Consider the following 14,097-nt stretch of genomic DNA (forward strand, 5'->3'; position numbering starts at 1 on the left):
CCTCTTCAGACACAGGAACAGTGTTCTCAGTTTTGAGTTCAGTTACATAAATCATGCATAATCTTAGGAGTCAAGATACCTTTTGTGTCACTGACATTGGCAAAATGGAAATGCAACCTCAGTACAAGGAGACAGGCAAACCCAGTTCTCTCTGCAACAGCTCAAGCAAGCTGTATTGTCTCCACCTCTCAAAGACTAGGCTGACATTAAATTAAGGATTTGTGAACATATTCAGAACAGCAATATTCTGCAGCCACAGTGACAGCAGCATCAGCTTTGTGCCAGTATGAAGTTGGCTCAAATCTTATCATGCTTTCTTTAGTGTCTGATTGACATTCCAGCCAAAATTTCAACTGGAGCTAAAACTGGGGGAAAGAATGTTGTCTCATCTGCTTCTCCACTACTGATACACACTTTATATCGTGCCTCACCTTTACAAGTGAGGATTTCTCTCTTGTGGGTCTAAAACATGAACCACTGCAAAGGAACACAAAGCACAGGAAAACAATGACTGCTTGAGACATAGCAGTATCCAATAGATGAGGAGAGGAAGAAGCATGTGAAGAGAAAGTTCTAGGAGATACAGAGACCTCTGTTGATTTTAGCAATACATTTTTTTTTATTACCTTACCTCTCGCTGTTGCTGGTCTAAATTGTGTGAATTTCTCTGGCAAAGGGCAATTGTTTTCATTAAGGTATCTTCAATGTTTTCTAGCAAGGGGAGTTCAGCTGAGCCTGGTTTTTTTTGGGAAAAAGACAAACTGCAGTTATAAAAACTATTAGATATGTTAAGTCCCAATCATTCTGCAAAATAAAATCATGCTGTTCATCTAAAGTCTGTTCATTACAGTGAGCAACTAAATTATAAAGAGAGGTCCTGATTTTTGGCACTTTTCCCAAATAGCACAAGAAACTGATCATATAAAACTTTTCATGTAATTGAATAAGGAAGATCTTAGCTGTGGTTTAGGATACAATTAAGTAACAAATATGGGCACTGCATTTAGTTACGTACCTGTGAGTCCTTGGGCTAGTCAACAGTGCACATGGTGCATATACTCATTTTCTGTAGGCAGAACGTTCTACTCTGAGAAGTTTGCTTCAATAAAAGCTACTTCCAGATGTCTCTCATAGCTGTTCATATATAATGGCTGCTAAAGCTCAGTAATGAGTTTGAATGGATTCTAACATAGAAGACATGTCTGGTAAGCCACTAAGAGTACCAGTCACAATCAAAAAAGCTAACAGGGCTGGTGACCACACACACTAAAAAACCCATCCATCACAGCTTGTTCTAGATCTCTAGCAAGATCACAGTAACAGAGTAAGGAAGTGTCACCAGAATAACTACCTCAGCCATGTGAATATAAATTTTAAAAATGTCACCACAATACCTAGAAACCTGAAATAGGATCTCATTATGCCAGGTGTCAGGCATATGCACTTTACACTTCTGTGTTTATCTCTTTTTAATAGAAAAAGGAATTTAACTTGATAAGTCTTACTTTCATCATCTTGCATAAGCATCAGCAACTTGCTCTGCAATCGCTGAAACAAAAGAGAGAACTCAGAACAGTAAACTTGCAGAATCTTGATAGAAATGTTTATAAAAGGTATGGTTACAAAGGCTCACCCTCATTTTCTTCCCCAGTATGACTAACATAGCATAAATGACTTTCCAAATATAGAAAGGAAAACAGGAGCTGAAAGATGAGTTTTGATTAAGAAAAACAAATTTCAGCATGTATTATCTACTAGATGTTAGAAGACATGCCAGAAAAATATACTGATCTGCTGAGTCTGCAGACAACTCAACATATTGTTATTTAACAGAAGGCAAATGCTTCCATGGATTTTAGTGGGAAACAAATTGAGAAGCAATGACAATATCATACCTTAACATAGACCACCACACTGATGGCATGTCGTGCCATGCTGGCATGGCAAAAATGCCACATTCAGGATTTCAGTGTACTGTACCTCAAGCATAACCAAAAAAGCACCATGGATATCTCCCTTCTTCTCCAGTAAATATGAAGAAGCTTCATGGAGCTGATGTTTCTGGGTTATCTGTGTTAAAATTTAAAAAAAAGGTAAATGTCTATCTTAAGAAATCTGCCAGTGTTTGTTTACTCCACAAGACAATGACGACCAGATGGTCAGAAAGGATTGCGTCTCCCTGTGTTCACAGGCATGTTACCCAGTCTGAGCAGCACTCCTACTTCCCCCTGCTACCAGCTATGTTGTATTTATTTCTCAACTTGCAGTATTGCCAGCACCAGAATTAAAATCTTTAAAAAAAAAAAAATATCTATAAATCAAGATCAAGGACAGATTATTGTTAAAATTTTCATAAAGGGAAGAAATAGTCGCTCTCCCAGCACTAGTCACATTTTGGCAGCACTGCTTTGCAAAAACCCCAGGCCCATGATTTCATATACCTTCAACATATTAATCAACATTAACACAGCCAGTCTCTATTCTGCAGTTACTCTGTAGCTTCAGAATACTAACAGCCTTTTTCTTATTAGCCCTGAGACTGATCTCAGAATCAGTATATTAAATACAGATACCCATGCTACAAGGAGAGCAGTTTAGCAGCTCAAGGGGACAAACAGTGTTAGAAATGGATTGGAAGAGTATCCAGAAACTAATCCACAACCTAGGCTAAAGTACTTTCACAGTACTTTAAAGAGGTAGCAGCTGATTTGAATGTTTCCCCTAGCCCCAGTCCTTATACGTGTCTTTCCTACCTGGATGGTTTCTTCCAGTCTGCAGTATTCCAGAACTTTAAGTGTCTCCAAAACCTGGTCTGGGCTGTACTGACACAGCAGCTCAATGAACTGCTCAGTGATGCCGGGTGGTAAGCGTATCAGGTCTTGATTAATGCCTTCTCTGGAATAAAAAAGGCACAGGAGACTTAAGTCAAAATCTAGCCCAGAAGTTTGGCTGGGAAGAAGAGTTTCTTATTCAATTGTGTGTTGTCTTTTATCCATAATACAGAAGTAAAAAATCTGGTTTTGAGACAAAAATTATGTTGTTTCTACTAGTTACTGATGCTGGAGGTCTGTTAAGTAGGCATTTCATTTGTTACACAACATATTCTACTGATGCATCAGTATAAATTAGACTATAAAAGACCCCTGTGAAGAAAGATATCAGCACAGACACATCTTCAGCAATTCTGTGGCAAAGAGGGACAAAACTCACCTAATTTCTTCAGTGAAACCTTATGGTCTCTGGTTGGTCTTTTTAGATGCTGCTTGTATCTTTTACTATAGACCTTCTCTGCATGTGTTTGAAGAAATATTTTGTTGCTTTTTGCTTATTGTTCCCAAAATTCTTCTTTGGCTTCATTTATCACAATTTAATGTTTCATCTGCTAGAATATGATACCTTTTATCTACCTCATTGTGATATGGACTCATGCTTCTTTTAGGGACACATCCCCATTTTTATTAAGTTCCTCTTAGCCATAACAAAACTGGTGAATTAGGTTTTGCTCTTGCAGAGGCAATAACTCTGTGCACTTTATGGTCATTGGTAGGACAGATAGCCAAGTGTAAGGTTTTGAACAAGACCCTGCGTATTGTTCAGCCAAAGGCTGCATCCTCTCTCAAGGATTTTGCAACCAGCTGCACTTCAGCTGGAACTAAAGACATCTGCCTTCATCTCCCAGCATGGGATCTGCTCAATCAACACAGGTCTCCAACCTCTGCTGTGCTTCCTGCCCTTGTTATTTCCCTGACCTGTCACAAACAACACTGCCATGATGGTCAAGGACTCAGCAGTGCAGACCTGACTCTGTTTTCTGGGTAGGGCTGTGAATAACGCTGCTTGGCCTGAGCCATTCAGGAAGCCAAACTAGGGCTTCCCTTCCGATTCTAGCCAAGGTAATTTCTCCAAGTGAAGCTCAGAGTCCAATTAAACTCATTTAATAAAGATGTCCCTGTAAAAAGGATTTCTCCGACTCCTTTTCAGCAGCAGCTTTCCGGTATTGCAGTAGCCATTTTCTAATCCTTTGGCTTATTATTAAGTAAACTCCTAATGTGGGGGAAACAAAACAGAGAACAGAATTGCGTGCAGTGCCCATGACTGTCCCTGTGTCCTGAATGTTTTCTACTGATCTTGTTTTTAGAAAGAGCAACATGAAGCAAGAGATTTGAGTTAGGAGGGAAAGGGCGATACTTTCTTAGAGACAGATATAGCATCTGCAACCCTTCAAAATGAACAGCAGTTCACCACCACTGTAGGTTAAACTTCATGTGGCAGTTCTTAGGATTGATGCATCATGCAGAGAAACAGCAGAAGTTTATCCTGTCTAGGAAACAGGGCTCTTAAACCTGTCTGAAGCTCCTACTAGGAAAGAAAACAGACCAAGGTATGTATTTAGTTTTGTTACCTTTCTGAAGAAAAATTCCTAATCAGGAAAAGATGCGTTGATGTGCAAACCCTACAGCCATGGGATGGAAAAGGTCTGATATACAATATGATCCTCTATTTCCTGGGAGCTACAAGACCTAACAGGATTATTATCATCCAAGAAAGGCCAGGAGAACACTGTGCCCCCAGCAAGCCAAAAGAAACTTACTGTGGTTACAATGTCAATCACTTGATTATAAATTATATTTGCCCAGAAATGAAAGCCTCATGCAGGTACTAATTACAGTATCCAAAGCATGGACATAGTTGTACAAAAACTGGTATCCAAACTGTTGTGTTCTGACATCAGATAAAGAATGGACTTCCAAAGGACCAAAGAACAACCCTAAATTCTGGCCTCCTGCATTCACCATCCACTCCTCCCACAACACACACCCTATAAACTCCCCCAATGCCTGTAAGGGAGTGAGTGTTCTACTCTTTTTGTGACTAGACTGAAATAAAGAAGCACTTTCTATCTAAAATGATCTCCATCTAGCAAAATGGGGAAAATGGCAAGTCATATATTCTTAGTGTGAGAATAAACTTCTATTCTGAAAATAACTCTGGGAACTAGTATTCACAACTTCATGAGCAAGATGACCTTTTCCTTAACCATTTCACTCAAGAAATGCAGAGAAGAGAGAATGGAAAGCAAGCTGGATTTTGGAGGTCCTGCTCAGCTCAGTATGATTATGTTTGCCTTCAATATAACTATGTCAGACATCTCCCTCGCCATACTCCACATGCTCTTTCTTAAAAGCAAGAGAGAATCACTGATTTCTCACAAAAGCTGGCACAATTGAGCCTTGCAAGTGTAAGAGACAGCTAGTCAGTGAGAAGAGCCTTTGTAACAGAATCTAAAAGTTTAGGTATCTGTTAATGTATTTATAGACCCAGAACACTGTGTTGCTAAATAAGTTAATATTGTTGGTATAATACACAAACACATACTGCAAACAGACATGCTTCACTGTGAGGTGTGGGGGTTTTTTAGAGGAAAAATACCGTAAGACTTTAAAATGAAAATGTAGCAAAGGCTGTGATTAATGAGCTGAGCAATATACACTATATTCTCTGTATTCTGTGGCTGCTGATAAGATACAAACATACGGACATTTGGTTTTAATTTCCCCAAGCAATTTCTGTTAACCCTGTTTTCTCCCTTCCCCCTTCCACCTCCTTTAAAATAAATCTCTAGCTAAATTAAATGGGCCAAATTAATCCCTAATGCAATTCCACCAACTAGGATACTTACACTAGCATGATGAGTCTTGTCCCCATATGATCAAGCAATCATTCGTATTTGAGACATTAAAAGCTCATTTACTGCTCTAAGAGTCTTTATTTTAATAAAAATTCTGCTCCAAAAAAGCATATAAACATTTAGATTGACTGAAGAGACAGATGTTTTCAGAAGAACCTAATCACTATTCTATGTATAGATATGCTACTAAGTATAGGTACATCTGCAGATTAGGTCTTCCATAGCAAGATTTCTCCCTCCTCCCCTACGCCTCTCAGGATACAGTTCAGCTCATTTCAATAGGTCTCAGACAACCTCCTAGCACTGAAAACAGACCACAGGACCTTGAGTGTTACTAAAACAAAAAAGCTCCTCCAGCAATCTAGGATGTCTACAGAACACTTCTTTCTGACAACATAGTTTAATAACAATAGGTTAAACCTTGGGCTTCCTTCACTGGTCTCACTGGCAGTCAGGCACTGCCACATGTAAATCCAAAGTATTTAGTAGTATTTTGTTCATTTTTCTGTGTAACTGTCCCACTTGTCTCTTGCTTATTGAGTATTCTGGCAACTACAATCCCATCAGTATGTGGTTTATCTCCATCACTTGGGGTGCTGAACATCGCATTGCAGTGCAGAGAATTAGTAGACTTTGGAACACAGAAGGAAAAGGAACTGTTCATAAACTTTCTTAAGACATACACGGCACAATGTGAGAAGCCATGTAGTCTAATGCATCTTGCTGAACATCATCAGCCTTGGAGGGGAAAACAGAGATCTTTTGAAAGATCAGATACAGAAAGTTGCTTCCTATTGCTGGTTTGAACACATCATCTGTTGCTTTTGATTAGAAGATAACTACAGGAGAAATGGTTGTATTTAGCTCTAATTATGGTAGAGTTAAATTAGATACATTTATTACTCAGAGATTATGGAAACCAATCCATGCATAAGATTAAAATCCAGGTTAATTACTACCTTCATTGGGTCTCACTTGCTGCAAGTGATATCACAGCATAAACAAAGTCCTACTTAGCATCCAGCTGGGTATCATTTCTGCTTAACTATTCAATTTTTGTTTTTTAATTATTAAATCATCTAATTTTCTATAAAACCCAACCAAGATATTTTCTTGGCAAAATTCTGATTTTGACTCCTAAGAAAACAAAAAGTGTGGAAGTTAACACCTTCCATACAAACACCGCTGTAAAACTCGGGAAATAACAAAAAGGTTTTGTTTTGTTTGGTTTCGTTTTAATTTACATCCTAACAAAATCCCAAAAGTGATTAATTCCAGGTTCTAGCTTCCAAAGCATGCTTTTTATTCCACTTCAACAAGAACTGAAACATTGACACTTGAATTTCGATAATATTATCTTTTCCTACTGCTCCTCTTCATAAAGCACAATTAATTTGTAGCTAATTGACAAAACAAGATATCTCCTTCAATTGCATTAACAATTGCTTGAAGGCAATTAGAGCTGTGTGTATATAAATGTCTTACAAAATAAATAAATAAAATCAAGGTCTTGCAGCATTTGAAACTGATTCAACAGAAAGAGAACACTCAGTGCTGAAATACTGAAAGATCAGGAGCAGATGGAACAAGCAAGTAGTTAAAGAGAAGTTTGTAGTGAAATATGGCAGCAATTCTGAAATAAGATAGAAATGAAAAAAACCAATAGACCAAAACACTTTTCTATTTATATTACACTTGGGCACCTTGGTCAAGTAATCAAACTGGTAGGCTGAGAACAGAAACTGCCATTTCTGAGAAGAGAAATGGCACTTTTAGTCACAGGGTAACCATTTCACAGTCTTCTCAAAGAAGCTGTTAGAGCAATGCTCAAAATCCCACCAGCATGGGGGAAGCGTCACATTGCACGTACTGGAACCCACACCACCTCCCAGTTAGGAAGCCAGCAAAGGCTCTGCTAATCCTTATCAATTTTGGGCAGTTTGAAGAGCACGGCACCTTTTCTAAGCCCTAATCTTGGCTTGTAGGCTATCTATCAATAACACTGTTTCCAAGGAGTTTATTTTAACCCATGTTTTCAAGCTGTAGTTTGTAAACGGTCCAATTTTCTTACATACCTCGGATCAAGGAGACTCCTCAGAAACTGGAAGAGTAAGAACTGGTCCTATACAACAGGAGGAGAAAGAGTATTACTATTTTAAATACTGTGCTATAAACCAGTGATTCCTAAACTATATCAATTGAAGAAAATACTCTTCGCAGCTGGTGCCTGCTGAAGAAGTTGGTTTAGGCATTTGCCTCACATAAATACTCAGAGGATATGTGTGCTGACAACAGTGCTTTCTGATCTGTGAGTGCAAGCCATACTGAACTCCAAACTAAAAACTGCATTAGCAAGTGATACAACCAGCAACTCTGAGATCGTACATTTTTATGGCCAGAACTCTACAAACAGGCCAAATAATTCAAACGTAGGAATTCCCGCAGCTGAGTAGCTATCAAGCTATTTTTCTTGTTTGACACAGCGACAACTTACGAGTACACTTCGCAATCATTTCTTACAAGAACAGCAACCTCACTGTAAAGAAGAACCAACATCAATGAAGTTTGACACTTTACCTGAAGGTTTGTAATGATGCTCTCAATCTGCTCACTGAAGTGAATAGCTACCAAGTCAGCTGCTTTACATGGACTCAGCAACAGCAACTCCTTTGGAGAGGGAAACACAACAAAAATAATTACTTTTAATTTCATAGGCAATATAATTACGCAGTATCACCGAGTCCATTCCTATTGTAACTGCATCCTTGCCTAGATGAAAGCTGTAAAATAATGCATACCATCACACAAAAAGTGATTTCGAAAAAAATTAGAAGGAAAGGTAGTTTGTAAAAAGGCATTTTTGGAAGTCGATGATTTTACTACACAACAGGCCTTGTAAGAACACAGACCTCTTCACACTAGTGAGACCACATCTCAGTCCTAAGGCAAGGAAATTATTTAACAGGTTTTCTGACAACTGTCTTATACTCCCTACCAACAAGATATTCCTAGTGCCAACTACGAGCCAGCAGCAAAGAGGAAATAAAGCCCTCAATTGACCCTAGGGAATTTCTCAGTCAAATGGAAACAGTGTTTACTGTCTTGAACTGAACCCAACCAGAGGTTTAAAAGCAGGTTTCCTGCAACTGTTAACTGTAACTGACACCTGTCCAGACATGAAAAAAACCATAAACAATTTCTTTATTGTAATAAAAGGTGTGTGGGGGGGAATCTTTTAGATGCCTGTGTGTTTGCCTCCTGACAAGCTTGATCTAAGAGGCTTCATATCATACCAGTTTACACAACCCAGAACAAGAGGTTTTTTGCTCCAATGCTTCCAAATTCATCCATGCTTCCAAATAAATGAGAAGCTACTGCTTCAAACCAATATTGGGTACTGGTAAGCCTTCCCAAAAGCCCCTGCTAAGCCTACAAAGGAGAAAAGTAGCTTTACTAAAGAAAAACAACTGTTATAGTGATAAAGAAAAAAGAATTTCATAAACATACATCTGGAAGAAAAAAAATAATCTGAAAAAGTTACTTAGCACTAGCTTGGTCTCCAGACAGATGTAGCAGCCACCAAATTCAGCCAATGCCAGCAACAGACCAGTGTGAAGGGAAGAAAGGAATTAACAAGAAAGAGTGGGACTACTCCACAAGCTCTTTAAAGAAGAGCTATCAGAGAAGATGCATGTTGTGAGGCTTCCAAAGAAAATTTTCCTACCAAAAAGCAAAGCAACTCTGAGGTGTTTGACTTCACAGCTTTACTACAAGAGCTGCTGTTGCTTCTCTAGTGCTCAGGAGCATGACCTCTTCACCTCACGAGCACAGGCAATCCAAAGTACCCAGAAGATCTTAACCACAGCAGTGCAGAAGAATGCACAAAGGATGTAGTGTGACTGTCTAAATTTGTTTCTCTCTGTACAAACCCTCCCTGGGAGTCTTCAGGACTGCTGAAGATAGGACTGACTGGCTGGAGGGAGGTGGCTCAGCCTCCCTGTAACTGACTACAGCTCTTGAATCAGTGTGATCTTCACAGCTTACTCTCAAGCAAAAGGTTTTGGGCTTGGGTTTTCATCTCTCCCAGCTTTAAACAATTTGCAGACATGGTACTTCTCAAGGGCTGTCTGCCTAAGGAGACAGTACTGACACAAAGCATGTGGGTCTGAGGACAGGAAGTGACCACCACAAACAGCACTATGATTGAAGGGAAGCCTTAGGCTTTATTTTCAAGATAAACCTCAAGGAACAACAGCTATGCAGGCTGATGGAGAAAATAAGAAGTGGCACCAATCACAAACCCCACTTTCTGTCATGCAGTCACCAGGAAAGCCTCTCTAAGCACTGAAAGTTTCAACTGAAGACGCCAGTTTTCTACTTTCATACCACAGCAGATTAAAAGACAGTTGTTCAAAGACCTGAAATCACAGCACCACCCTAGTGAAATGTTATTTACTATTTTAAGTCTTCTGAATGTCAAGGAGCAGGATTAATACAATGGAGAAGAACAAAAGCCCATAGCAGCCAGTAAGCTGCTAAGTCACATGAAACTGTATATACTGTTCACCAATCCTGGGAAACAGAAGATGCCAAAAGGAAAGAGGGAGTGACAGCACCCAAGAAAGGTGACCTACAGAACCAATCATCTGCCCAGCAGCTTTTTGGAGGAAACTGCGAAAATCATAGATAAAAGCAGCTGGCTGTTACCTACAAGGCTGATGGAACAGTGCAAGAAACCCTTTTTAAGGATGGCCATGGAAAAGTTGAGAGGAATATTTTCTGTTGTTTGCCAACTTCAAAAAAGTACGCAGCTCTGACAAGTTGAGCACTGGGCACTTTTGACACTGTACAATAATCAAGAAATGGCTCCAGACTGCGAAAAAAAACCCCAAAACAACTCAATATGAGAAGCTGGCAGTCTTAGCCTATGACAAGCTTATCAAAACTGGTACAACACAATGAGAAACATCAGGAAGGGAAAAACAGGACAGTTCTGATTTGTCCTGAGACACTCAAGCATGGAACAGCAATTGTAAAGGCCTAAAGCTGAAAAGACCCAGAGAGGAGACCTACCTGTGATTCCACAAAAACACAAAACAAGGCTTACAGAGGGAGGCTGAATCATTCATAATGCCAAACAATTTGGTTGTATATACCAATAGAAGCAGAGACAAGGAATGCAGTAGGAGATCAACAAAGCAGACACAAGGAAGCAGCACAGTAGACGGCAGCTTGCTCAACTTGGAAAGCCCAGCGTGCATAAAACTGGAAAGCTCAGTTGTTCCTATAAGGTAGTAATGAGCCAGGCCCGCTCAGCCACAGCACAACCATCACCAACAATTCCCATAGGCTTTGAAAGTGCATCTGGAGAGCGTGTGTGAGCTCAGCGAGCTGCGTGTCATACAGCTGGATTCACAGGATTTCTTTGTTTATTGTCTTTTGAACTATTTTCCCTCTTGGTCCATTTTCTCATTAGTCCTATGCTACTTGCAGATGTTGGTAGAGACTAAAACTATTCTGTATCCTTTCAAATGTACCTAGTACTTTTTTGTCCACCTCACAGTATACAGACTTCTATGGCCATTTTCTGCTAAGTAGTCTGGGCAAGTGCATGACTGCTTGTTTTATAGACAGAGTTATTTTTCTGGCTTATCTCCAGATCATTCTGGAGGGGACTGACACCACCTTACAGGAAGTGGACATATTATGGATTCCCCATGTCTACTGACTGGACAATTATTTCAGACACATCTCCACCCCCTGAAGCAAAAAGAGATTGAAGAGATGGGAAAGATTATTAGCTAGAGAAGTCTAGCAACAGTCTGTGTCTTACAGTAGAATTCATGACCCCATCTTCCCACAGGTTAAAAGTGCCAGGGTACCAAGGTTGAATGCTATTATCATTGTAAGATGAGGAATTTGATAGCACAGACTGTGAGGTCAGTGATGTCAATGTCCTGACCTTGCTACTGCTGCACGCTCAGAAGATGAAAGACTTGTTAATGGATTCCTTTCCTGCTGCACAGCATTCACTAGCCATCACCCCCTGATAAGGTCCCATTATCCAAAGAGCAATACTTGAAACCAGGAAACCAAGGAAGACAGCCTGAATCCAAGAGAGGCACTTACGTTAATGTACGAGACTACTAAACCTTAAAGTCAGAGCTTTCTAAACAGCTGTGGTTCGACATTGTGACACTTGTGCTCACAGAAAAGTACCAGGCAAATCCAACAGGAGTTAGCAGTAGCTGAGGTACCATTGGTTTAGGATACACTCTACCTCTATATGTTCCAAAGCTTCCTGCCACACAGACTGCTTTTCTTCAGCACTGTAGCCAGGCATGGACAGGATGTTGTGAATATAGTTGAAAACTTCTTCCTGTAAGGCATAAACCCATAAATGGTACACTATGTTCTGCAGCACCAATAACAGCATTAGATTTTAGTAAGGCAGAACATTTCAGGCAATCTTAGGATGACCTCAGGGCTAGTCCTCTCTTAGCAAGTCAGGATAAGTTACCTGCAGGTGAGATTATATGTCCCTACATAGTTCCTGAAGAACTGCCAAGAAAAAAAAGCCAAGAGAAACAGAATTTATGCTGAAGTTGTTAAGCACTGAGGTAAAAGAAAATTGTTCTTCCACTATTTGAAATGCCCCTCTCTTTCTCACAGGAGAAAAGGACAGGACATGACTCTTTAGCTAGGAGCATAGGAAAAGAAGGCTCTACCAGAGGGTAGGTCAGTTTTCCCAGCATATTCCTGAATTCCTCTTCAACATTAGCCTCTCCCCCAGGTTCTCCTGCACTGTCCTCAGCTCAGATGCTCGCCTGTGCCATATTTTTTGACCATCTTACTATCACAACCTATCTCTTTGAACTCCTTCACCCACACAGCTTTCAGCATAGTGGTTTCACAAGGAGCTGGTGAGATTACATTTGCCAGACTCTCCTCCCAAGTTGTGTTGGTGGTAGGGAAGAGAATACATCAAAAACTGTGGCAGATATGCAACTTATAGACATGCAGAAGCTAAATGCAAAGAGATAGTAAGGGCAGAGAAACTTTGTCCAGGGGGAGAAAAGAGGGGACTGATGGGAGAAACAAAGAAGTATCACAGTCAGCAACATTTGCAATAAATCCCACCTTGCACTCAGGTTTTATGTATTAGCATTGTTTGAATTTTAAAAGAAACCAAAACCCTGAGACTTTAAAAAAATGACACTCCAACACACACAAACACAAAAAGCTTTGACTATAACTAAGAAAACTCAACTGTAAAGTAGGACATTTTTTAAGATAGAGAAGTACGGCAGAAGAGCAGGGCTGTTGTGCCCTTTACACTCTGACCACCAGGACAGGCTGCACTACTATGAAGAAGCCAGAAGCACCAGATTTACTCACCTTTCTCACTGGATCATGCAGGTAACAGCCAATTATTTTGTCATAGCGAAGCTCTCGTTCATACATGAACTCGCAAATCTGATAGCTAAAATGAAAAATACTTTCCACGTTAGGAAAAACTCACTCACTCAGGTGAATCAGCAGAATAGAGGTAGGTAGCTCAGATGCAGCACAGTTTGGCAGCATTCAAAAGAAAATACAGCATGTGTTACAAAAAGCATTTGGAAGTATCTTACATTAAGGTTTTCAGCACACAGGTTGGGTGGCTCCAGTTTACATATGCCATTTGGTATCAACCTATCAACCTCACTCTTTTGGGGAGGTTATCATACAAAACAGAGAAAACAAGAGTTACTAAGGTGAGAGGTAAGGGACGGAGGACAAAAATCCTTAAAGAAATCAGGTTTCAGAGGTTCTGCTGCTAATAGATCATCTTCCTGATTTCCATAACACACTCAACTCTAAGCTATGCCAATCCACAATAGTAATTTGAAGAAATACACTGAACATGACTCAATAATGTTATGACACAGCTTCCTACCTTCAAATTTTAATAAACACTCTAAATATTTTGAGACTTAGATAAAAACGGATGCAACTGAGGCAGAACAAATGAGAAGTCTGCTGAATAACATTACATCATAGGTCTTTTAGCTCTGATGGAAGTGGCTGAGCTGGTCATTCTGGCAGTCAAACTCTATGAAGCAAGGAGAAAAAAAAATTCATTTCTTGAGTCTGAAAAATGTGGTTGAGTAACTCCTTCTATGACAAGCAGAAAAACAGGCATGGCATATTCCACCACTGCACTTCTATCCCTCTGGTCCTTTGTAGTATGGTGGATTAATTCATTTAACATCCAGATTCAAGACTTGGATGAAGATGCCCTCCTTGGTTGGCTCTGTTGAGGCATGACAGGCTCTTTCTGGAAGCGTAAAGCATCGAAAGGAGATGGTAGAAATTTTTAGCCTTTCCAGACACTGTGTTTGTGTCTCCTACTCAATTCTAAAATG

General features: G+C 39.8%; 1 protein-coding gene across 7 annotated transcripts in view; it reads right to left on the reverse strand.

The window, feature by feature from the left end:
* Window positions 1-14,097, reverse strand: part of VPS8 (VPS8 subunit of CORVET complex) — an 84,510-nt gene that overhangs the window by 24,929 nt on the left and 45,484 nt on the right. For 6 of the 7 annotated variants that reach the window (XR_007506285.1, XM_049802309.1, XM_049802308.1 and 3 more), the window contains 8 exons: window positions 13,088-13,172; window positions 11,970-12,068; window positions 8,267-8,356; window positions 7,765-7,811; window positions 2,754-2,895; window positions 1,981-2,070; window positions 1,506-1,548; window positions 632-735 (listed from right to left, as the gene is read on the reverse strand). Coding sequence is in view for 6 of the 7 variants with exons in the window: in XM_049802309.1 (XP_049658266.1) it covers window positions 632-735; window positions 1,506-1,548; window positions 1,981-2,070; window positions 2,754-2,895; window positions 7,765-7,811; window positions 8,267-8,356; window positions 11,970-12,068; window positions 13,088-13,172 (700 nt within the window). In the remaining variant the exon portion in view is untranslated. The remainder of the gene's footprint in view (window positions 1-631; window positions 736-1,505; window positions 1,549-1,980; window positions 2,071-2,753; window positions 2,896-7,764; window positions 7,812-8,266; window positions 8,357-11,969; window positions 12,069-13,087; window positions 13,173-14,097) is intronic. The other variant, XM_049802311.1, reaches the window with a different exon arrangement.

The sequence above is a fragment of the Accipiter gentilis genome, chromosome 6 (genome assembly GCF_929443795.1).
Source record: "Accipiter gentilis chromosome 6, bAccGen1.1, whole genome shotgun sequence".
Taxonomy (NCBI): domain Eukaryota; kingdom Metazoa; phylum Chordata; class Aves; order Accipitriformes; family Accipitridae; genus Astur; species Astur gentilis.